The sequence below is a fragment of the Olea europaea genome, unplaced genomic scaffold (assembly GCF_002742605.1).
Source record: "Olea europaea var. sylvestris unplaced genomic scaffold, O_europaea_v1 scaffold1515, whole genome shotgun sequence".
Lineage (NCBI taxonomy): Eukaryota > Viridiplantae > Streptophyta > Magnoliopsida > Lamiales > Oleaceae > Olea > Olea europaea.
Genome location: NW_019232731.1, coordinates 81619 through 105619, shown reverse-complemented (window position 1 = coordinate 105619; position 24001 = coordinate 81619). Strand labels below are relative to the sequence as shown.

Genomic DNA, 24001 nt, shown 5'->3' with positions numbered 1-24001 from the left:
CTTACTGAGCCTGCATCGTCATTTGTTGAGCTTGTATTGTGTCTTGCTGAACTTGCAATTGGTGAAGCATCCCACCAAGCCCATCGATAGATGAGGTAAGAGAGTTAAACCGTCCATTGAGAAGATTGTAGTGATCCTCGGTAAAAGTAAAACGACCGGAAGGTGGAGGAGCACTTGATCTCGGAATGTCATGTCGAGGACTCGGAATGAGTGGTGTGTCGTCGGCCTGATCATCTTCTTCCTCGTCATCTCCTTCGAAAGGTAAGGTTGAAGGGCACGAATCCAGATCAAACCCCTTAGTACGGGGCACCCATTGCCCATGCTCCTTGACAATTTTCATTCATTTAAGAGTATGAATGTTGATAGAGTCAGTGGGACGGAGAGAAATGGAGACTTTGCCATTTAGAGGAATTTCAAAATATTTAAAGATCTTAGTGAGTAGCATGTCAAATGGTAAGGCCTTTATGCGAGTGGCGGAATGAACTATTTTCATGTGACCAATAACAATAGTTAGAAAGTCTAATTTTCGTCCGACTAAGAATGAGTCAAGAAGGAATAAATAGAAGTGAGTTACTTCATCGAGATGACCTTTCCTAGGTAGAATAATATGGGCGATGATGTTGTGTAAAATCTTACAAGGTAAAGTTAATTAATTTGAACTAAGTTTATCAGGTGTTCAAAATTCTTTCCGGTCACTCTACGGCATGCAACAATAGGATTATAACATTCAAAGGCTGGATGAGCCATATGACAAAACACTTGATTTGAACAATCTTCTAACTCAAGAAGAGAACGTAGAAGGGCATGGGTAATTGTAATTCGTTTACCTTTGAGAAAACAAGAAATACTACCCGGACGAGGAATATAAACCATGTTTTTTGTAAAATTCTTGCATAAACTTAGGATAAGCATTTTTCTTTCATGGATGCAATGGAAGTCCAACCCATGTTTTCAAAGAACTTTACTATATAAAATGCAGGTGCTTGAAGTGTAAAATTGTCAAAATCTATAGTCTTACCTGTAAGAATGGGAGATTTATCAAAGTGATTTTTTGGCACTTCGGGTTCGTCCTCTGATGAAGGAGTTGGTACCCTCTCCCTCCTTGGCTTCTCTCCCTGCATTTTCACTCTAGGCATGATGATTTAAATGTGGAAAAACTTTATAACCCGGTCAACCGTGTGAAAAGAGAGAGATGAGTTGGAGTTTGAAAGAAATGAGGATTTTAAGAGTTTGAAGAAGAAAAAGTGATGGGTTTTGCAAATCTTGCGAAAATTTCAAGAAAAAGTTGTAGATCTAGGTAGATTTGAGGTAGATCTAAGAGGAAGAAAAAGAGAAATGAGAAAAAATGGAGGAGAAATGAAGAAGAAAGGGTTTTGAAACCCGAAAATCTCGTCGGTCCGGTCGATCGGACGTCAATTTTTTTTATTTTTTTTTGTATGACGCAAAAGCTCTGGTTTTCTGGTAGACCTGTTTCAATCGACTGAAAGTCATCCGGCCAATTTTTTTTTCATGAAATGCAAAAATATTACTGATAAAAATTTAAACTTATATTACTTCACTTCCATTAATAATTCCTAAATCTCTTCTAATATGAGATAATCGGTCATGTGCTAGAGGCTTGGTAAAAATATCGGCTAATTGGTCATCGATTTTGATAAATTCTAATTCAATATCTCCCTTTTGTACATGATCACGAAAAAAGTGGTGACGAATTTCAATATGTTTAGTTCGTGAATGCAAGACGAGATTTTTAGATAAGTTAATAGCACTAGTGTTATCACATAAGATAGGCACATAATCATAAGATAGGTGATAGTCACAAAGTTTTATTTCATTCAAAGTGTTTGTGCACAACAACTTGGGGCTGAAATGTATTCCGCCTCGACGGTGGATAAAGCAACGAAATTTTGTTTCTTGCTTGAACATGACACAAGTACAAAGCCTAGAAAGTGACAATTTTCGCTAGTGCTTTTGCGATCAACATTACATCCGGTCCAATCGGCGTCCGAGTAACTAATTAGATAAATATGAGTACCCTTTGGATACCAAAGTCCTAAGGTTTTAGTTCCACTAAGATAACGAAAAAATATTTTTATGGCACATAGATGTGGTTTCTTACGATTAGATTGAAATCTAGCACATAAGCATACATTAAACATAATATCGGGTCTACTAGCAGTTAAATAAAGAAGGGATCCAATCATACCTCGATATTTTGTGATATCAATCGGAGTGTCATGCTCATCTTTGTCAAGCTTTAAAGTTGTGCTCATCGGTGTGTTCATGGACTTAATGTCATGCATATCAAATTTTTTGAGCATTTCTAGGATGTACTTATTTTGGTTTATGAAAATTCCATCTTTTGTTTGTTTAATTTGAAGGCTAAGGAAAAATTTTAGTTCTCTCATTATTCTCATTTCAAATTCTTTACTCATGCAATTTGAAAATTTTTCACAAAGACTAATATTTGTAGCGCCACAAATAATGTCGTCAACATAAATTTGAACAATAAGCATAACCTCCTTATGAGTTTTTATGAAAAGTGTAGTATCCGTTTTTTCAATAGAAAAATCATTTGAAAGTAGAAATTTGCTTAAACGTTCATGTCAAGCTCTTGGAGCTTGTTTTAAGTCGTAGAGAGCTTTTCTAAGTTTAAAAACATGATCCGGATACTTATGATTTTTAAAATCGGAAGGTTGCTCAATAAAAACTTCTTCATGAATAAATCCATTCAAGAATGTACTTTTCACGTCCATTTGATAAAGTGTAAAACCTTTAAAGCATGCAAATGCAAGAAGCATACGAATGTATTCTAGTCTTACTACGGGTGTAAATGTTTCTTCAAAATCGATACCTTTTTCTTGATTGTAACTTTGGGCCACTAATCTAGCCTTGTTACGCACAATTATTCTATTTTCATCTCTTTTGTTTCTAAAGATCCATTTGGTACCAATAACGGTTTGATGATTTGGTCTAGCGACTAAGTCCCAAACATGATTTCTTTCAAATTAATTTAATTCTTCTTGTATCGCTACAATCCAAAACTCATCAAACTCTATTTCTTTAAAAATTTTAGGTTCGATTTGAGAAATAAATGCACAACTACCAAAATGATTTTTATAAGAAGTTCTAGTAGTAATACCTTCCGACGGATCACCAATAATAAGCTCCTTAGCATGGGATGGAACAAATCTCCATTCCTTTGGTAACGAGGGATTATTTTGTTATTCGGTTTGTCTTTCCTCATTTTCTTGAGCATTTGATTTCTCCTTTTCTTCATTTGGTGCCTCCTTATTTTGGTCTTAAATTTTCATTTGTTCAAAAGGAGCTTCCAATCCTAAATCATCATCACTACCTTTCTTTCGATCAAAAGAGTTAATCTCATCAAAAGTAACATGCATAGATTCTTCAACGACTAGAGTTTGTTTGTTAAACACTCTATAAGCTTTGCTAGTTGATGAATATCCTGGGAAGACTTCAACATCGAATTTGGAGTCGAATTTTCCCAAATTGTCTTTTGTATTTAAAATAAAAAATTTACATCCAAAAATTTTGAAATAATTAATATTTGGAATTCTATTTTTCTAAAGTTCGTAAGGTGTTTTAGTTTTTTTTTTTTGCTTACTAAAATTCTATTGATGACGTAGCAAGCAGTATTAACGGCCTCGGCCCAAAAGTACTTAGGCAAATTATTTTCGTTTAACATGGTCCGAGCCATTTCTTGCAATGTGCGATTCTTCCGTTCTACTACAACATTTTGCTGAGGTGTTCTAGGAGCCGAAAAGTTATGTTCATATCCTTGTTCTTTACAAAAATCATCAAAACCAATATTATCAAATTCTCCACCATGGTAACTTCTAATTGTTGTAATAGAATAGCCTTTTTCATTTTCAAGTTTTTTACAAAAATGTTTAAAAATTCTCAAGGCTTCTTCTTTTAAGCTTAAAAATATGACCCAAGTGAATCTTGAAAAATCGTCGACTATAACAAAAGCGTAATGTTTACCACCTAAGCTAGCTGTCCTAGAAGGTCCAAAAAGATCCACGTGGAGAAGTTGTAAATGTTTTATAGTTGAAAAATAAAGTTTAGGTTTGAAAGAATTTTTTACTTGTTTTCCAAATTGACAAGCATCACAAATTTTATTTTTTTCAAATTTTAAATTTGGCAAACATTTTACAAAACAATTTTTAGAAATTCTTTAAAGAAGATCTATGCTTGCATGCCCAAGTCTTCTATGTTATAACCATGATTCTTCTCTCAAGCTAAGTAAACAATTTTCATTATCTTCAAATTCAATACTTATAATATAAACATCTTTACTTTGGTTTCCTATGAAAATCACCTCTTTAGATATAGCATCCTTAATAAGGCATTTTGAAGAATCAAATTTTATATTATAACCTTTTATCACATAATTGAATAATACTTAGTAAATTATGTTTGAGGTTATCAACAAGTAGGATATTTTCAATTGAGGGAGTTGAGTGATTACCAATGTTTTATCCCCGAAGGTTACATGTCCTCCATTCTTTTCTTTGAAATTTGATAGCAATGATCAATCTCTGGTTACATGCTTTGAACAACCGCTATCTAAGAACCATCTTTTAGTTTTCTTCGGTTCCTACAAGAAAAATTTAAATTTTGATTTTTGGTACCCATACAAACTTGGGTCCTTGATAGTTAGCTTTAGTGGATTCTCGAATCCACTTATGCTTGTTTTTAAAAAATAGTTTCTTTTTAGCTACACAATTAAAGGCTCCATATCCACTCTTATTACAAAAACTACATGTAGTGTTAGAAGCTTTAACAAACATGTTTTTGAGGGAGTTTTGTTTTAAAGAGGGTTTATATCCTATTCCCCCTTTATCAAAAAGGGATTTTTGAGTACCGAGCATTAAATCAGAATTTTTCTTTCCCTCGATGAATTTATGAATGATTCTTGTTAAGTCATCAACTTTTTCTTTCAAAACAATGTTCTCTTTTACTACAAAATCATGATTAACATTTTCTTGTTGCTTTTTCAAAATTTTATTTATTTCTTCTTTCAACAAAGAATTTTTCTTTTTAAGGATAGCATGACTTAGGGCAAGTTTTTTAAATTTCTCAAGCATTTCATCATAAGAATTTGAAAGCTCATCATAAGAATATTTTTCATCTAAACGTACCTCGTCTTCGATTGTCATGAAGCACATATTTGCCACTTCGTTTTGACCATCATTTTCACTTTGTTCTTTATCGTCGCTATCATCCCATATCGCTTGGAGTGCATTTTTCTTGAAATTTTTCTTTTTATTTGGACATTCGGTTCTCTTGTGGCTCGACTTATCACAATCATAACAAATAATCTTTTTGCTTCTTTCTTCCCTTTTTTCTTCTTTCTTTTGAAATTTTCGATTATTGCGAAAGCCTCTCCATTTCTTGACAAAAAGAACCAAGTCATCGAGCTCTTCATCACTCATGTCTTCTTTTGATGTTCCTTCTTCAATTGCCGATTTTAGTACAATTTGTCGTTTGTGAGGCTCATTTGATTCCTCCTTGTTTTTTCTTGTTTTCTCCTTAACTTCGACATTATTTAGCTCATAGGTCATTAATGTGTCATAGAGCTCCTCCAAAGGATATGCATTTATATCCTTGGTATTTTCTATCAACATTCTTATTGGGCTCCACTCCTCCGACAAGGACCTAAGTATTTTACTTACAAGTTCACTGTTAGTAAATTTACGATTATAACCTTTAAGACCATTTACAATATCGGTAAAACGTGTAATCATATTAAAAGTGGGCTCATCTTGTTTCATAAAGAAATTTTCAAATTCTTTAACCAACAAATATATTTTTGTTTCTTTAACCTTGTTTGTGCCAACATGAGTGACTTCAAGAGCATGTCAAATATCATATGCTGATTCACATGTGCTTATTCTATTAAATTCATTTCTATTAAGTGCACAATAAAGCAAATTCTTAGCCTTGGCATTTAAGGATAATCTTCTCTTATCTTCTTCATCATATTCTTCTCTAATTTAGAAATAGTATGATCCGATTTACCATCTATTTTAATAGTTTTAGTAGGAACATATGGACCAAATTTGATAACTTCTCAAATATTATAATCAATAGATTGCACATATATCATCATTCTAGCTTTCCAATAATTGTAGTGTGTGCTATAAAAAAAAAGGGGGTCAATTAGTGGAGTGTCCCTCTAGAGTTTGAAACACTTGGTTAGTCATTACTCAAAATTGTAAAATCTTTTAAAAGTGAGTACCTTACTCTGATACCAATTGAAAGCCCAAGAATGACTAACCAAGAGGGGGCTGAATTGGTTATTAAAACTTTTCGAAAATTAATTCTAGATATTTCTATTGCACCAATATGAAATTGAATAATGAAGATTATGTAAAGCTAATAAGTAAAAGGGATAGAGAATTCAAATGATTTAATAGGAGGTTCGATCCAACTCAACCGATCTACGTCCTCCGTTACCAAGTTCTCCGTCACGAGTAAGGTCTTTTTCACTATATTGAGTGACTTATGGGGCAATCTAACCCTTACAACGCTTCTGGTGAGCTCCGATCATTTTACAACCGTTAAACTTTTCGGGACTTCAACACGACCCACAATTCAATCAAAAGTAAGCTTTACAAAAATGAATCTTCTCCCACAATAAAGATATATTCAAAGTTGAGTACAATGGAGAAAAGTATGCTAATACTTTAATGAATGACAATAAGTAATGCTCAAGTATTAGGTTTGAAAAACTTTGATCAATGATTTTCAAAAGTAAATTCAATCAAAAGTTTTCCAAAAGTGAATGAATTGATAAAGATAAATAAGGAATAGAGAGTTAAAGCTTGAAGTATCTCAATTTAATGCTCTTGGAAGTGATAATTATTAATGCAAGAGGTTGGGGTATTTATAGAGTCCAAAACATTAAAACAAAATCTGAATTTGCGGATGACTCGTCCGATCAACCGCCTCCTGTCCGGAGGACCAATATAGCTGTTTGTACAGTAAAAATTAGAAGTCAAAATGGTCAAATTCTGGACCGTTGGAGGAGTCCGGTCAACCGCCTCTCTGGGCAGTTGACCGCCCTGCAGTGCGATCTTTTTACGTTTTGATCTCGTTTGTTCCGATTTAAAAGTTTTGAAGTGTATAGACTTTTGGAGAATATTTTTAACTAAATTTTCATAATAACAATGTCTTTAAAATCCATATGTCATTTTCGTGTTTGATCAAAAAGGTTGCATTCGAATTATTTTAGTGCACAAAAATTGTTTTTAATGCATAACAAGATTTTAAGCTTAACTATTCTTTGTCAAATATCAAAGCATTAGTACCTTTACATTTTACCTAAGAAATCAAGTCTTTACTTTGAAATTTGCCTCGTCTTGATCTTTCTTTGATATCGTCTCTCACGCTCTTGATCTTGATCTTTCTTGGCATTTATCTCTTAAGGTTTTTGTCTCGAATTATTTGACTTGAATACATGGCTTCTATTTTGATTTTCACTTGAAGTCCGATAATACATGATTGATTTTAACATTGAACTATCATTACTAAAAAGAATTTGTTAGAAATAAAAATATTCTTGTTTGTTATGATCAAAATATTGAGGATTAAATTGACCATATGTCAACAACTTAGACTCGTTAATCCACTTTATTACTTGTACGTGACTCATGTGATTGCAACAAACATATTTTTTAGTAAACAATTTTTTATGATACTATGTGTTGGTCATCAATCTTGATCATTCATGGTTAATGTAGAGTGGAAACCTATTAACTCCTCCACTAACATGTTTTTCCAATCAATTACTTCATTTCTTTCATATCTAATGCTTCTTGTAACTTATTGTTTATGTTCGAGACAACCATATACTTTTTCTAATCAAAATATGAAATTCTACTTCGATCTTTCCATATTTATCTATTAAAAATCGCAAATATGAAATTATACAAGATAATTACGAAATTTTCTTGATAGCAAAGGACAATGCATTTTTCACATAAAAAGGAAACGAAAAGACAAAAATAATTATTTTAAAATGAAATTTCCCTGCAAGAAGGCAAAGTCAAAAATAACAACTCCATTTCGATTGTGCAGGCCATGTATTTTAAAATTTTGACAAGATCTTATCCATCTAATTAAATTAAACAAAGAAAATTGAAAATTTCTAAGAAAATCAGTCAACAAAGAATATTAACGAACCAAATCATTGTTCATAACTTCATATCTTTAATTTGATGTGTAGAAAGCCACGACCAGACAACCCTAGACCTACATTTGCACGTGACCTGAATTACTGTCACGTGAATTCCTTTAACTCCTGACGAGAAAAAAATAAAAATAAATTATATTTGATACAGATTATTTGACATTCATTTTTCTCCAAACTCATTTTTAATCACACAATTTTTCGATAAATTAATTTCTTATGTGAACCCAAATTTTTTTCTTTTTTTACTTTTTAACTATATATTATAAAAGAAAATCACTTTTGACAAAATTTATTATTAAAAAAATCTACACCAAGGAGACCTAAAGTAAACATTTGGTCAAGAACATAGATTGAGAAAGAAAAAAATAATAAAAAATAAAAGTTGACTATATGCAAATGACAGACCAAATTCATACTTACAAAAATACCAAAAAAGTTGATGAGTTTACTTGCATTGATTTGATCGCTCAAGAAATCCTTGGAACACGACTTTCTTATTATACTCCTTGAAATTTGATTCATCAAACTCCTTTGATGAATCCCTTTTCATGTCGAATTCATTTTCTTGCTGCGTTCGAAAACTAGTGATGATATAAAAGCATATGGCCGTGCAAAGAATGGCACATAATTTGCCCCAAATTAACATAATTCCTAGTATTGCCACTAGAATTGATATCGCAACGAGTGACCCAAATTTTGCATCATTTTCATTTGATCCACGCCCGTAAATTCCTTGTCCAGCCACTGATTTTGAGAGTTGCTGACTAGTTTTTGACCGGCTAACATGGTATCTAATTGTCCCATTTTCTCCACCCAAACTTTTGATCTTTTCAAGGATGATGTGCTCACCATTATCATCTGTCATGGCCTGAAGTAGCAATAAGAACCAATTAGGTCTCTGGGTATTAAAATCAAATTTTTAGTAGATTTCGATAAAAGTTTATGAAATATATAATTGACAATTGATGTTGTGAGTCCCATGAAATACGTGATAAAAATTAATTGTTGATTTTGGCTTAGACATAGGCTAAATTTTAAGTCAAATATTTACTCCATCTACAAGAAATTAACTTAAATTGATCGTCGACTAGAGCATGTTAAGCCCTATTTTAGGTGCTTATTTAGCCCATGTTTGGTATTCATTTTCTAAAACTCATTTTTTCTGCAAATTCATTTCAACCACATATTTTATGGAATCCACAATTTTTATCAACTTTTTAATCATACATATCATCAATTTTTATTAAAATTTTCTAAAAATTTGATTTTTTAGCAAAATCAAATAAGGGCTTAAATAATATGCTTTTGTGTATAAGTAAAGTACGCTTTTAAACATGACCAAACATAAAGATCAACTCGACTTGTCTCTTAGGAAGTTAGGAATCAATACTCTCTTGGTTCTTAATTAAGACGATCACATAATATGTACCTCACTAGATTTGTGGATGCCAACTTGATCAGGTTCTGCTGCCATAACCATGTTGAGATTAGTACCAGCCGCGGCCGGAGGATGATCACTTGTAGCATACATATTCATATCTTTGTCAAGAACATGAATTTCCTTGCTTGACCTCAACTTTGGGGCAAATTTGGAGACGACGTTCACGGGAACAGTTTTAGCTGACGGTTTTTTCATTCTTCTGAACCAATACCGGGAAATTCTTCGGCCACCATATTCGTCTTTTCCGCCACCACCACTGACGCCACCAGATATCTTTTTCTCCTCATCATCCTTAACTAAAAATCCAAAACAACCCAGAAAGCAACTGGTTCTATGCTTTCTATTACTGGTTTTCTTTATTTGATGAGACATTGAAGAGATGGATAAAAGCCACCAGCATCAAGAATGATATGGCTGCTGGTTTCTTGATTTCTCTCTATGGTTGAACTCATGGCCACTTATTCTATTTGATAATGTAAATTTGTTGGAATTTTCTTATTCTTTCCTTAATATATAAGAGATTAGTTGGAGGAGGATTGACTTGGACTTTGTCACAGCTCAATTCTTTTACCTCTAAACACGTTTTCGAGAACTCTTAATTTTCAGTCGTCGAGGATCATCTGGTACTCAATATTAGATAATATTTATATTTTAAAATTTGAAAAGGGTCTCGATTCGAAGAAAGTAAATGGGAAAGGGTTAAAGAATCTAACTAGTAGTAACTTTTCGATTTTTATTTTACCTAAATCGGATCGATTATTCGTGTTAGAGATTGTTTACCAAAAAGTGACAGGTTGGTAGAGAGTTAGTTAGCTTTGTTTTCAAAAAGGTTTTGACGACAGTTTGATTAGTTAAGAATATCGTGAGCCCAGTGTTACTTAGTGAAAATCAATTTTGGATTCTATCCTATTCGTATACTAGCCATCGTGCCATGCACATTATCTTTAAATCTTGTAAAATTAGCATTTTATTATTATTAAACATTAATGAACCATTGATTTTTCTTTTTAAGAAATTAAAATATTCGTTAACCATGGCAGCATTTTTTAGTTCATACACGGGCATCAAATCCACTAAAAAAAAAAAAAAAAATGGGAGTTTGATTTTTTTTTAATATAATGATTTAAGTATTAAAATTCACGAGTTCACCATAATTATTCTCTTAATTAATATCAATTACCAAATTTTGTAACAATTGATTATATTTACCCAGTGGAATTCTTCTAACATATTCAAATCATGTTAGAGTCTCATTCTTTGACAAAAATGCATTTTGAAATAGTATTTTGATAGACAATCTATGGTTAAAAAATAAAGAAAATTTTTGGGTTTGCTTATAATATTATACATATTTTTGTTAAAATTAGTCATCAAAATCGTCAATATATTTTTGTTGTTAATATAGATTATAGATCAAATATGAAAAGAATTGCAACAAAACTTAAGTATATTGAAAAATATCTAGATGCATTTTCTTGGAACAATATTCCTAAATTTTCAATACGAGCAAACATCGTATTTATAAGTCGAATGACCAAAATTCAACCACCTTAAAATATAGCGAGCAATCAAATACATCTTTAAAAGTACAGTAAACAATCAAAAACAAATATTTTCTTATGTATCAATTTGGTGTGTTGTGCTCGGTCACATAACGGCTTTTGGATGCCATATGTCCGTTTCGTTAGTCATATTACCAATTTAATTAAAGTTGTGAAATAAATATCGAGTAACGTCCAATAATTTGATAAATTTAATAGCCAAAACTCGATATCTAAAAGCTTCCAAATCAAATACACAGACGTAAGTTTAGTTATTATTCTTAAAATGGTAAAAAACTTAAAAGGATTTGCTTAATGAGCCTAGTCAACAAAGTTTCTTGGTAAAATAGCCTACACTTAATAACGTTTGGAAAAATAGCATTTACTCTATTTCATCATGTGTTAATGTCTCAAATACCCTTATTGTGAAATGTCTAAAATGCCCAATTTGAAATCAAAATTTACCAAATTCTCCAAACATAGATCCTACTTTCATTCTCACTTTTCATACACAATTTAAAATCAACAGCAAAACGGCATGCCACCTTTTTAAATGATTGGGTGTCATTTTAACTAATTTCGTGTTCATTTTACTTTATTCACTCTTATCCACGTGAAAATTATATAAAAAAGTGTTAATCTTATTTGAAGTGAAGTTAAGGGTTCGTGACCCGAACGGCATGATGTTGTTATAAACCGTTCGATGACGTTTAACTAATTTTTGTTTTCGTTTTACTTGCTCTCTCATTTTCACATTAAAATTAACATAGAAACGTTTTAACAATATTTAGAGTGAAATCAAGATCTCATAATGCCTTGCTGTCATTTTAAATGATTAGGTGTCATTTCAACTAATTCCATATACGTTTCATTTCATTTTCATCCATATTTACATGAAAATGAACGAATGCATTTTTTATTACATTTAGACACCAGTATCAATACAAAGTTCCTGCGATAATGATGAACACTATTGTTTTATGAGTAAACTACACTAGACTTAACTACGAACTAAGTTAGGTAACCTAAATTCGATTATATTCAAATTATGAGACAAGATGCTAAATAATTTACCTTATTTTTTGTATAAGTCTTATAAAATTTTTCGAGATATTAATGATTGGTTTTGAAGTGAAATCGAGACTTCAATAACCCAAAATGGCATGCTATCATTTTAAATTCCTGAGTGCCGTTTTAACTATTTTTGTGTCTATTTCACTTTATGTTCATTCGTATCCATATGAAAACAAACGAATGCAATTTTTCATTACATTTAGATACCAAAGTCGCTACAAAAGTTAACGAGATAGTAACCAACAATATTGTTTCGTAAGTAAACTACGCTAAATATCACTATGAACGTATGTAATTAATTTGAATTCAATGATACTCCAACTGTGAGATAAGATACTCAACAAATTAGTATGTTTAACTTATATAAGTTGTCTAAGATGTTATGAAATATAATCGAATAGTTTTGGAGCGAAATTGAGACCTCTAGACCTAGAACGACATATTAGTTTCGAAGTGAAATTGATACACCGTGGCCCAAAATGGCATTTGGTCATTTTAAACGTATGCTTGACGTTTCTACTCATTGAGTGTTTATTTCGGTTCATTCACGCTATAACCATGTGAAAGTTTAGGGATAAAAGATTGTACTACATTTCGACGTTGTGATCGACACATTTGTTTAAACTATAGTGAGTCACATCATACATTCTATTGAAAACTACACTATATTTAACTATAAAGGAAAATGTAACAGGTATGGTATACAAAACATAGCGTGTACAATCGTTCAACTCGTATGTCTTATCTATGATGTTCCAAACATAGTTTTTACTAGTTTCGGAGTGAAATTGATATCCCGTGACTCAAAACAACATCTAATCATTTTCAACGTAAAGCTGACATTTCTACTCATTTAGTGTTCGTCTCGATTCATTCACGCTTGTAACCACGTGAAAGTTTAGATATAAAAGTTTTAACTACATTTCGACGTTGCGATCGACATATTTGTTCAAACTATAGAGAGTCCCTTCATAATCTGGTAGAAAATTACACAACATTTGACAATAAAAAAAAACGTAAGTAGCAAGTATTGTATCCAGAACATAGCATGTGTAATTGTTCAATGTGTACGAGTCATGTATGATGTTTCAAAGCATGTTTTACTAGTTTCGAAGTGAAATCCTACCACGTGACCCAAAACGGCATCGATCGTTTTAAACAGGTGGATGACGTTTATATTCATTTAGTGTTCATTTCGATTCATTCACGTCCGTAACCACATGAAAGTTTAGGGATGAAAGTTCTAACTACATTTCGACGTTGCAGTCGACACATTTGTTCAAGTTATAGTGAGTCATTTCATAATCCGGTAGGAAACTACACTACAGTTGACAACAAAAGAAAAACGTAAGTAGCAGTTATGGTATCCAAAACATAGCACGTGTAGTTGTTCAATGTGTGAAAGTCATGTATGATGTTTCAAAATATGTTTTACTAGTTTTTTAGTGAAATTGGTATCCCGTGACTCAAAATGGCATTTGGTCATTTTAAACGTATGACTGATATTTTGACTCATTTAGTATTCGTTTCGATTCATTCACGCGTTGTAACCACGTTAAAGTCTAGGGATGCAAATTTTAACTACATTTTGACATTGTGGTCGACACATTTGTTCAAATTATAGCGAGTCGCTCCATAATCTGGTAGGAAACTACACTATACTTGACAACAAAAAAAAACTTAATTAGCAATTATGGTATCTAAAACATAGCATGTGTAGTCTTTCAATGTATGATGTTTCAAAGTATATTTTACTAGTTTCGGAGTGAAATCGATATCCCATGATCGCAAACCGCATTTGGTTGTTTTAAACGTGTGACTAACATTTCTACTAATTTAGTGTTCATTTTAGTTCATTCACACTCGTAACCATGTAAAAGTATAGAGATGAAAGTTTTAACTGCATTTCGATGTTGTGGTCGACATATTTGTTCAAATTATAGTGAGTCACTTCATCATTTTCTAGAAAACTACACTTCACTTGATAAAAAAGAAAAACGTAAGTAGGAAGTATCTCATCCAAATCATAGTATGTGTAGTCATTTAGTGTGTACGAGTCATGGATGATATTTCAAAGCATGTTTCACTAGTTTCGGAGTGAAATTGATACCCCGTGACCCAAAACAGCATCTGATCGTTTTAAATGAAGTATTGTCGTTTTGGGTTTAGGTTTTAGGGTATTTGATTTATGTTTTAGGGTATAGGATTTACAAAATAGAAAAACATGTAATTATTCAACATGTACAATTCATATATGATGATCGAAACACTATTTATTAATTTTGAAGTGAAATCAATAGCCCGTGATGCCAAATGGCATCTAATCATTTTAAATGGAAGGTTGTCATTCAGGGTTTAGGTTTTAAGGTATAATGTTTAGGTTTTAGGGTATAAGGTTTAGAAAACAGAAAAACATGTAATTGTTCAAAATGTACAAGTCTTATATGTTCAAAACACTATTTTACTAGTTTTAGAGTGAATTTGAGGTCTCTTGACACAAAACGACATGTTATTATTTTACACGTAAGGGTCCCATTTAGGGGGTAGAGTATACAAAAATATAATACATGTAATCGTTCAATATGATCAAGTGAAGTTGAGATCCTGTTACCCAAAACCACATGTTGTCATTCCAATTTTTATTTTTTAGTGAGATCAAGGACACAAAACAACATGTTGTCATTTTAAATGTATAACTGTCGTTTTCCAGATTGGTTAAATTTGCGTAGTTAAGTATACAATCTGTTTTTCCATTGATAAATATACAAGCTATCATAAAACTGCAACTATGTTTCAACCCTGACTACTTCAATCTTTGAATAAAACTTTCATATAATGCAAAACATTGCAAAATTTTATAGTTGCACTAGTCAGCATCCATTACAAAATCAGCATTCATGCACTTATTTCCAACTAAATCATACAAAACACTCCAATCTAGACAAAATTAGCATCTAAGTCCTATATCCTCCGATCACATAAAATTGAAAAAATACAATGAAAACAATTATGGTAATTTCAGAGTGAAATCGAGAATGTGGCCCAAAATGGCATGTACCACTTATCTATGAACGTCATCTAACATCTCCCGAAAGTAGTCAAGTTTTTTGAAGGGAACACTTCTGTGAAGGACTCCTTTTAATTCTATCTTCAACGATAATCACATACTCAAATGGGTGATCCATTTCTACAATAAAAAAAATCATAAAATGTTCATGTTAATTAATCAATGAAAAGATGTAAATGATATGCATAATCTAACAATATGTGTTCAAGAAAGACGACCTAATTTAGTTACGTCTAATTCAAATGAAAATGAGTTATGATGAGAGAAACTAATAGACGACAATTCACAAGATCCCTTAATGAAAATGGCAAGAATGAAATCACTATCCAAATCCACATGGATTATTAATTCTGCTAAAAATATCCCAATATAATATTTGATCATGCATTTTTTTTTTTTTTTTGCAATTCTGAAGTAATTGAATGTTAAAGTAAAACAAAGAGGTATTAGCTAAGATTAACAAAACATAAGCAACTTTGGGTCTAACACGTGCCTTAACGACCGAAGTCACCATTCCCCTAACTTTTACCTAATTAGTACTATCTTTACTTATAAATTATTGCATAAGTCCCTAGTTCTTAACTCGAAAACCTATGATAAAGAATCACTTGCCCAATAATACTTTTATAGAACTTACCCTTTAACTTGTAGAGTTAAAGGCATCGTTAACACACATAGAATTTCTACAATTGTTCTCTGTTTTGGTGGAATCATTCTAAACCTATACATTATATGTAGATCCTCTATAAGTTGTTCACTGTTAAAATTCTTTATTCCTACTATGGTTAAAATTGCATTGATTCATTTAATTATAATTTTGGCTAACCAAAAACCTTAAAAATTTCAAGGTGGAGAATGTGAGGGTGAAAATACGTTCAATCTCCTTCAACATACATATCAATTACTTCAATAAAATCCAGGAAACTTATTTTTCATTAAATAATTACTTCTTTAATGCATAACTAATTGAATGAGAAAAAAATAGACAAACCCACATAAATGAATGCATACCCAATTCAACCGCTAGTCTTATAAATCCTTACTTCCTGTTCTTGTTTAAAATTATATCTAAACACTCGTATACCCAATAAAAACCATTAGTACATACAAAAAGTAAAAAAAGAAAGCGTCAAAGAGCAACAAACTCCCCAAATTTAACCATTGATCGAGGGTTGTCAATGCTACCAAAAAACCAACATGAATGGATTAGAAAGATGGTTAAGATACAAGAGACTTACTTTCAAGAAAAAAACAACTCAATGGGATACAATAACAAAATATTAACGTGTTGAGAAGCCAAAATTTTTCACAAAATTCACACAAAATCTTTCAACAATGGAAAATTGATGGCACCTTCATGCCTGAGGTTAGACAACTTAGAAATTGGTTCCTTGAATGAGCTGTTCATGTTGGTTGTTCACATTGAAAGTTGTTCGCGACGAAGCTGCTCGAGATGGTGGTAGCTTTCCAAATGGAAGAATAATTACAGCTAATCTCATTTAGAGGAAGAAGATATAGAAGAATAGGCATTTGAAAGGGAAGAAATGATGGTGATGCATAACTATACAAATCATATCAGTAAGAAAAGGCTTTAGAAATTGCTACTATCTAAAAATTTTATTTGCATAAAATACAGGAATTCTTATTTAATACAACAAGATTCGAGTCACAAAGTTTATTAACACCTTATTGGGTCATTCATACATTAAAAATGACATTTTTAGAATATTATGAATCGACATTTCTATTAAAGAGTCTAAAATCACCTCGTTCTCTTGACCTTGTGTATTGAGAAATTGCACTAAAAATTACCTAGGAAATAAATCATTATAACAAAGAGACGTGGCATAATTCCAAGCCCTCCATATAAATTTAGAAATATAATAGCTGCTTCCATATAAATGGTTATCAGATACAAAATTGCCCAACAACCCAATATTGCAAAAATCACAACTCCCAATGAGTTACAACTTTTTTTCTTTCTCCATTAATTTTTCAGCAATAGAGCAAAGTATAAACAGATAAATGAATCGAGTATGAATATTTGATCTTTACCATTCTTGGAGATTGATAGATACAAATGAGCAACACTTCCAACCAGTATTAATTAACTCTTTCAAATTGATCCCTTACGAGCACACCATTTTAGGGTCCTGATTCGAGATCTCCTTCTAGCTCCAATGCTTTTGTTTCTTACAAGTTGAATGCAAAGATTTCGAAAAATCTGTAGGGACTTAGTTTTGACAGATTTTCTTTTCTTCCAGGAAAATGATGTTCCGGTTCGGATTTTAATCCGAAAAGAAATGTTGGTAAAGTACGTAAGGGAAGAGATGGATTTAGGTTTCGAATGTTTCTACGTTTCAGATAGAGATGGATTTGGGAAAGGAAAAGGACAATGAAAAGGGAAAATTTCTTTGGTTGGAATGAGGGCAATTCAGGTAGTTTGTTAATTTTAATTTAAATAATTTATTTTAATACTTTTATTCTATTCAAAGGCTAAATTTGCAAAGTATAGTACGAGAGAGAGGTTATTTGACCCAATTTCCATTTTACTATTTCTCTGATTTTTTTCGACAAGACTGTTACCAAGCTGTTATTCGAAACATTCCCGTGATTTCTGATTTGGAATTTGGACTGTAAAATTCAAAAAATGGAGGATTTTGAGAAGAAGGTGACAATATCGGAACCAGTTAGCAGCAGCATGGAGGTTGAACAAGAACAAGAAAAGACGAATAGTAACGCCTCTTCCCCCAAATCAATTGTGGACTTGCTCCGTAAATTCCTTGCCGTGCAGCAACGCCGAGCCCACGCTTATGCCCGTCTTAAACGGTATGTCGACTGTCCTCCGCCGTCGCAAAAAAGAGAAAGAAAAATACATTAAAAAGAATTGTATGTAGATGTGCATTTTCTTCATCGGCGAACGCGCAACTAGTATACACGGCTCATTTTGTAAAATTTCAATGTGTAAATAAATTCTTGGAATTTTCTGAAGCTAATTCGTACGCAGGAATGACTCTTTTATGATATTTTTTTTTGTTTGTTTTATACTTTCAATTATTAATTTTTATTCGTTTCTTTTGGCTTGTAATAGGCTTCACATTTTTCACGGTGAACTCTTGTTTCTTGAATTTCTATTTTCACTAGTTTAGACCCGTGATTTGATTTTAATATGTGGTTAAGATGTAATTACATTTGACATGATTGTTCTTCTGTGCCAGGGGATTTGAAGACTACATGGCTTCAGGAGGTGAATCGGCTTATCAGCAACTTTGCAGTGAAATAACAGTTGAATTTAATGATTGTTCGAAGCAGGTAAATAACATTAACTGATAATTAGTTTGAAAAATGTCGGTACTGTTAGATTGATTCCTGATAATAATTTATACTAAATCAAACAAAATTGTGTGTGTAACATTGGAAGTTACACATTAGTAGGTTCAAGCTTTCATGGTTTCTTCAGCAGACAGACTTGAATTAAAATTCTGACTCAGAACCATGAATTGGAGAATGGAGAGGGGGCGGGGGTATTGTTTCTTGGCTATCCTATAATTTTCTTAACAACAAATTGTTTAAATTGTTTTTTCTATTCACAGGTTGTTGAAATAGAGTCTCTATTTCTGAGTCCTGATTGCTGCAGAGACGATCTAGCTCACTTGCTCAGATCAGTTCAAACACGAGAAAAGGATAAATTGCAGTTGGTATGTAGGTCAAATTGTGATTGGCTTTCCTATCGTATCTTTTCATATCATGAAAAATGCTAATATGCTTCTAATAGTTTTTAAATTATTATTTTGATTGAACACACTGAGCCATTTGTCATTGTAAGGGACAGTTCTGATGTTTATATCCAGATCTCTTAAATTGCTTATTTTAAAAGGGGAATAAACTATTTCACGTGTTAAGAATATGCTTAAGTTTTGGCAATTCTTCTAATTGTGAATGGTAGCAAGAACATTATTTAGCATTATTTGTGACAAATGGTAGAATAACACAGAGAATTGAGAATAAAATAGGTCAAATAAAATTGTACTAAACCCTACTCATAGTCTTGAAAATTTTCTCTTATTATCTCTAAATCATGGATGAAAAATCGACAAATTTGAAATATATATTGTGGTTCATTATATGTTAGCTACTAAACAGATTTTATCTGCCAGACACAATAGGCGGAGTTAATTTACACTAAACCTTTTTTACATTCAAATGGTACAAAAGTCTAGTTTGCGAAACGGACCCTGGATTTTGGTTTTTAACAAATCTGTGGTGGATTTCGAGAGTGAGACATTTATTTTACAAGATTATGTAGATCACAACATTGTTTTCTTATGTCTTCATGCTCCCTTTTTGACTTGCCACTTCGTCAAACTCTAGACAGGTCAAACTGTAATTTTTGAAATTTTGATCTACATTCTGCCTGACATTTGGCATTGTTCATATATATTAGGCATCAATAGTGCTTCATGTTAATGCTTGCTTATATTCACAGCTGTGCCATGTGCTAATTATGAACTATCACATATCTCTTGTGAGTAAATGTAGTTTTTGGATAACTGGCATCAATGTGTCGTGTTCAAATTAGTCTCTGTCTGCTTTCATTGCTCATGCTCTAGATGCAGCATTTGAAGTTCTTTTCTTACTAGTGCACGTTTGAACTGCGTTACTTTACTTTTATTATATCTCTCTCTCTCTCTCTCTTTTCGCAACATTTCTTTCATCAGTTTTGACTTCATTTTAACTGTTTTTAAAAAGTAATACTCCGCCAACGGTTTAACGTTGCCTGAAAGAAACAAGTTGCTCTGTGATATACAAGTGACATGCCAACAATCTAACAAAGGAAATATTTTGTGCTAGGTATTGTAGAATGATCGTGTGTATAATAATGCTCCTTATTGCTTAAAAGTTGATAGAGGAGTTATTAGTTGAAGGGCATATGAATAGGAAAATGAAGATCTGATTAAATTGTACAGTTAATTATTCATAAATAATATCCAGGAAAGGCAGATAGATTGCATAACTAGCGTTGGACAATTAATACACATTGTCTATGGATTACAACATGAACATTGATGACTTATTGCAAAAAGAAAGGCTGCACAAGTTCATGGCCTATTGTTGTTTTATGTATACGCAAAGCTGTCGATCATGCATATATGTTGTTGTGTTGTATCTTTTCTAGGGATCTACGGTGCAGATTATCTGTAGTCTGCGCCAAATTTTTAGAAAATTTTCTACCTTGAAAAGTTACGAGGGTTTGGTTTTGTTAAAGATGGTAGGATTTTTTTGTCCACAGAGTTGACAATCAGAATTACATTTATTCCTATATGTACTCTAGATCTATGGTGCAGATCATTCTTAGTTCTTGATGTATTACTCTGATTTCTTTGAAAACTTTCTTTCTTGCAAAGTTTTGGTGAAGAAGGAAGTATTTTGCAGCATTTATGTAGTGTTGGAAATTGCATGGTACATTTAATTGGAGTGCGAAGCTAAAACTTTTAGTATTTAGTGATTTGCTTCTCCACATGACAAGTTAGTTCTTTTACTGTATTACAAATAGAAAATTCTTATGAGTTTTGGACTTTGTTCCAAAATGGTAGACTTTTCTATTTGTAAAATACTTTTGTATATCTTGTTATTTAAACACCATGCAACTTTCTGGTATAAAATATAGATTTGTAAGAAAAAACTACTCTGCTTAAGTTTTAGGGTACTCATTCCGTTGTCCCGCTTGCGTGCTTCATTTGCTTACAGACTGCTACTATTCAAGTGTTGAAAAAGGCTGGCCGTCCCTCTGAACGTTTGGTAAGCCATGAAAACTGCAGATTCAGGCCTTCTACAGGACATGAATGTGTTCATATCCAGAATATAACAGAAGCTTCTGGAACTGAAGAGGCAGAAGCTGATGCACAATATGATAAAGATCTCAAGGAAGCCATTAAAGGTGTGCAAGAAGCTGTCATTGCCATAAATGAATACCTCGAAGAAGTCAGGTACGAAATTGCAGCTCTTGAAGCTGAATGACTTCACATTTTTTAGTTAGTTCCAATGAACGGGTTGGCGTTTCAAAAACTTCTAGACTTTTGAGTACCAATATATTGCTTCCTGAAATATTGTTCGCTAAGATGCCATCGGATTAGTAATATGCATGGTGAGATAAAAATTTAAACCGATGCTTCCTCGTCCGATGGGATCTTAGATGCTCAAATTCATTAAAAAGGATGGGATTTCTATTGCCAGGGGGACAATATTGATGGGTTGAAAGTATATTAGAATAGAGTTATTCTACAATTTATCCTTTTTCTAAGTTTTGTAAGTAAAATTGGCAAAGATAATTGGTGCGCTTTAAACATTAGTTTTGTATTTGAAACTATCAAGTCATTGGTGACTACAAGGGAGAGTGATTCTCTGTCTCTACTTTATAAATTGCTCTTGCCCAGTTGAAATTTTACAAGTAAATAAAATCAGTTGACTGAATATTACAATGATCTTCTGATAAGCAACAAAGTTCGTTGTGTAATTTGATTATTTTCAAGACGACAGATAATGTAATGGAAAGAAGATAATCAAGCAGACTTCTAATGCTGAAAATAATCGAGAGACACTCTTCAAATCAAGAGTTGAGGATAAGTGTATAATGTGACTGTGCGGGGAGGCAAATACAGGGCATGATTTTTGAAAAATCAAAAGAAGTTTTATGAGATTCAAAAACTGCTTTTGAATTTGTTTGGCTAATTTTATGAATGTACTAGTTAGAAGAGCGTTTAGAGGAAGTTGGTGATTTCCTTTAAAAGTATTTCCAAAATATGAGCTGGCTTTTATTTGAAAGTGCTTTTAAAAATTAATTTGTAAATAAAAATTAAAGTGGCTTCTTTCAAAAGGTCTTAGACGTAAAACAAAAATTATATCAAACAAGCCATAGTTCACTATTGATAAAATAGGGACGAGCGGAGTGCATAAGTCAAGCATGGACATGGAGCAAGCCAAGTTGCTAAAGTTATTCCTCATTTCCTAATCCTTAAGGATGACCATGCTCTTCATCGATTGATTTTTTATTCTAAAAAGTCATAAAATTGTCATATTCAAAAGCCAAATCCATAATAAAGATGTAAAGGGATGCGTACCAATGAGTTGCATGATCTTCTCCGTCCCTTGGTTTTTCAATTTGTTTGAATCCCTACTTTTCTCTCATCATTTCCAAAAGAAATAGAGTAAAAAAGGAAATCCAAGATCAATGAGTGAGTTGATAAGAAACTTAATATCAGCACAACAAAACATGTATTCATATACATAAACACGTACATTTGACTGCAAACATGAAATTTATATGAAAAAAAAATAAATTTTAAACAATTCAATTGTCTTTAACTTATTTGTATGGAAATTAAATGTATTTGATTGGGTTAGTTTTCAATTATAGTTGTTCATTTTTTATTGGTGGATAGATAAAAGAGAAAGAACATCAATGAATTACTTGTAAAATAAAAATCACTCTAGAAAATATTTTCTTTGTTTTTGAGAACAGTATAATCACATAACCAAAAGTTGAAAAATATTTCTCATAGAAAAATTTGTCGATCAAATACTACAACAGTAAGAATTTGGGTGGAAAATGAAAATTTTGATGGAATATAAAATCAATCAAATACACTCTTAGATCCAAAAACGAGTGAAGTAAAGAAAATATTTGAGCCGAGAGTTGAAAATGAATCGATTTTTATGCAAAATTCAACCATTCAAATGTTTTATTTTGACCATATTCATCAACCAAAATTAGCTGATAGTAATAACAAATTGAGGTTCCACAAATGCAAAAGCGAATATGAATGCACCATATCTATTCCAAGTATTGCAATTTCAAAAAATGAAAAGTAAAAAAATTAACATAATCAAATATAGGATAAATAAATTCACACCACCACTTTTAATAAGGGTTGTGCTTGGTGTATATAAAAGTGTTCATACATTTACATGGGTGTGAGGTCCACTCAGACCATTATCCTTTTAATAATTAGACTACATTTTAAATGAACAAAAAGTTCATAACTTTTATTAATTATCACATTTATATTTCAAATTTTTTTTTCATTGTATTCATATTCTCAAATTAACATAAATTGTTTCTAATTAAGATTTTTCTCCAAATTTTTTTTAGGATAGAGTAGAAAATTTTATTTGCTCATTGTATTTTTAAATAAGCAAAATAAAAAATAATATAAAAATTCGATTAAATATTTGATCATCATTTTAAAGTACGCTAACAATATTTTTGAACGAAAATCATAATTAAAGACAATATTTTATGCTCAATGAAATGTTAAAAAAAAGAATGTAACGAAGAAAAAAGTTAAGTATATAAGTGTAATAATTAATAATGTTAATGATTTTTAGTGTAATTAAGATGTGTATTTATATATTTTAAAAATATATATATATATTGTGTGCATATAATCACCCTCAAATGTATTAAAATAAAGCTAAATTTACAAAATAAACCATCCGCGTTTAAACTTTACGTACCGTTTTTACCAAATGTATTAAAATAAAGCTAAATTTGTTTCTGGTCGATCATTATGTTAATATCTTGAATAAATTGTATACTTTGATGGCAATTTACAAAAATACCCTTAAAATTAGGGGTGTTTTGAAAAATCATATGAAAA

General features: G+C 31.7%; 2 protein-coding genes across 2 annotated transcripts; one reads left to right on the top strand and one right to left on the bottom strand.

Annotated features, from left to right (window-relative positions):
* Nucleotides 1-8571: 8571 nt before the first annotated feature.
* LOC111376546 (uncharacterized protein At5g23160-like) lies at nt 8572-10121 on the bottom strand. The gene is made up of 2 exons (XM_022999516.1): nt 9651-10121; nt 8572-9089 (listed from the first exon to the last, which is right to left on the bottom strand). The coding sequence occupies exons 1-2, from the start codon at nt 10032-10034 to the stop codon at nt 8667-8669; spliced, it is 807 nt and encodes a 268-aa protein (XP_022855284.1). The 5' UTR covers nt 10035-10121; the 3' UTR covers nt 8572-8666.
* Nucleotides 10122-17853: 7732 nt separating this feature from the next.
* On the top strand, nt 17854-21787 carry LOC111376534. Its single transcript, XM_022999497.1, has 4 exons — nt 17854-18173; nt 18563-18656; nt 18938-19042; nt 21093-21787. Exons 1-4 carry the CDS (start codon nt 17995-17997, stop codon nt 21360-21362), a joined length of 648 nt encoding a protein of 215 aa, XP_022855265.1. The 5' UTR covers nt 17854-17994; the 3' UTR covers nt 21363-21787.
* The last annotated feature ends 2214 nt before the right edge of the window (nt 21788-24001 follow it).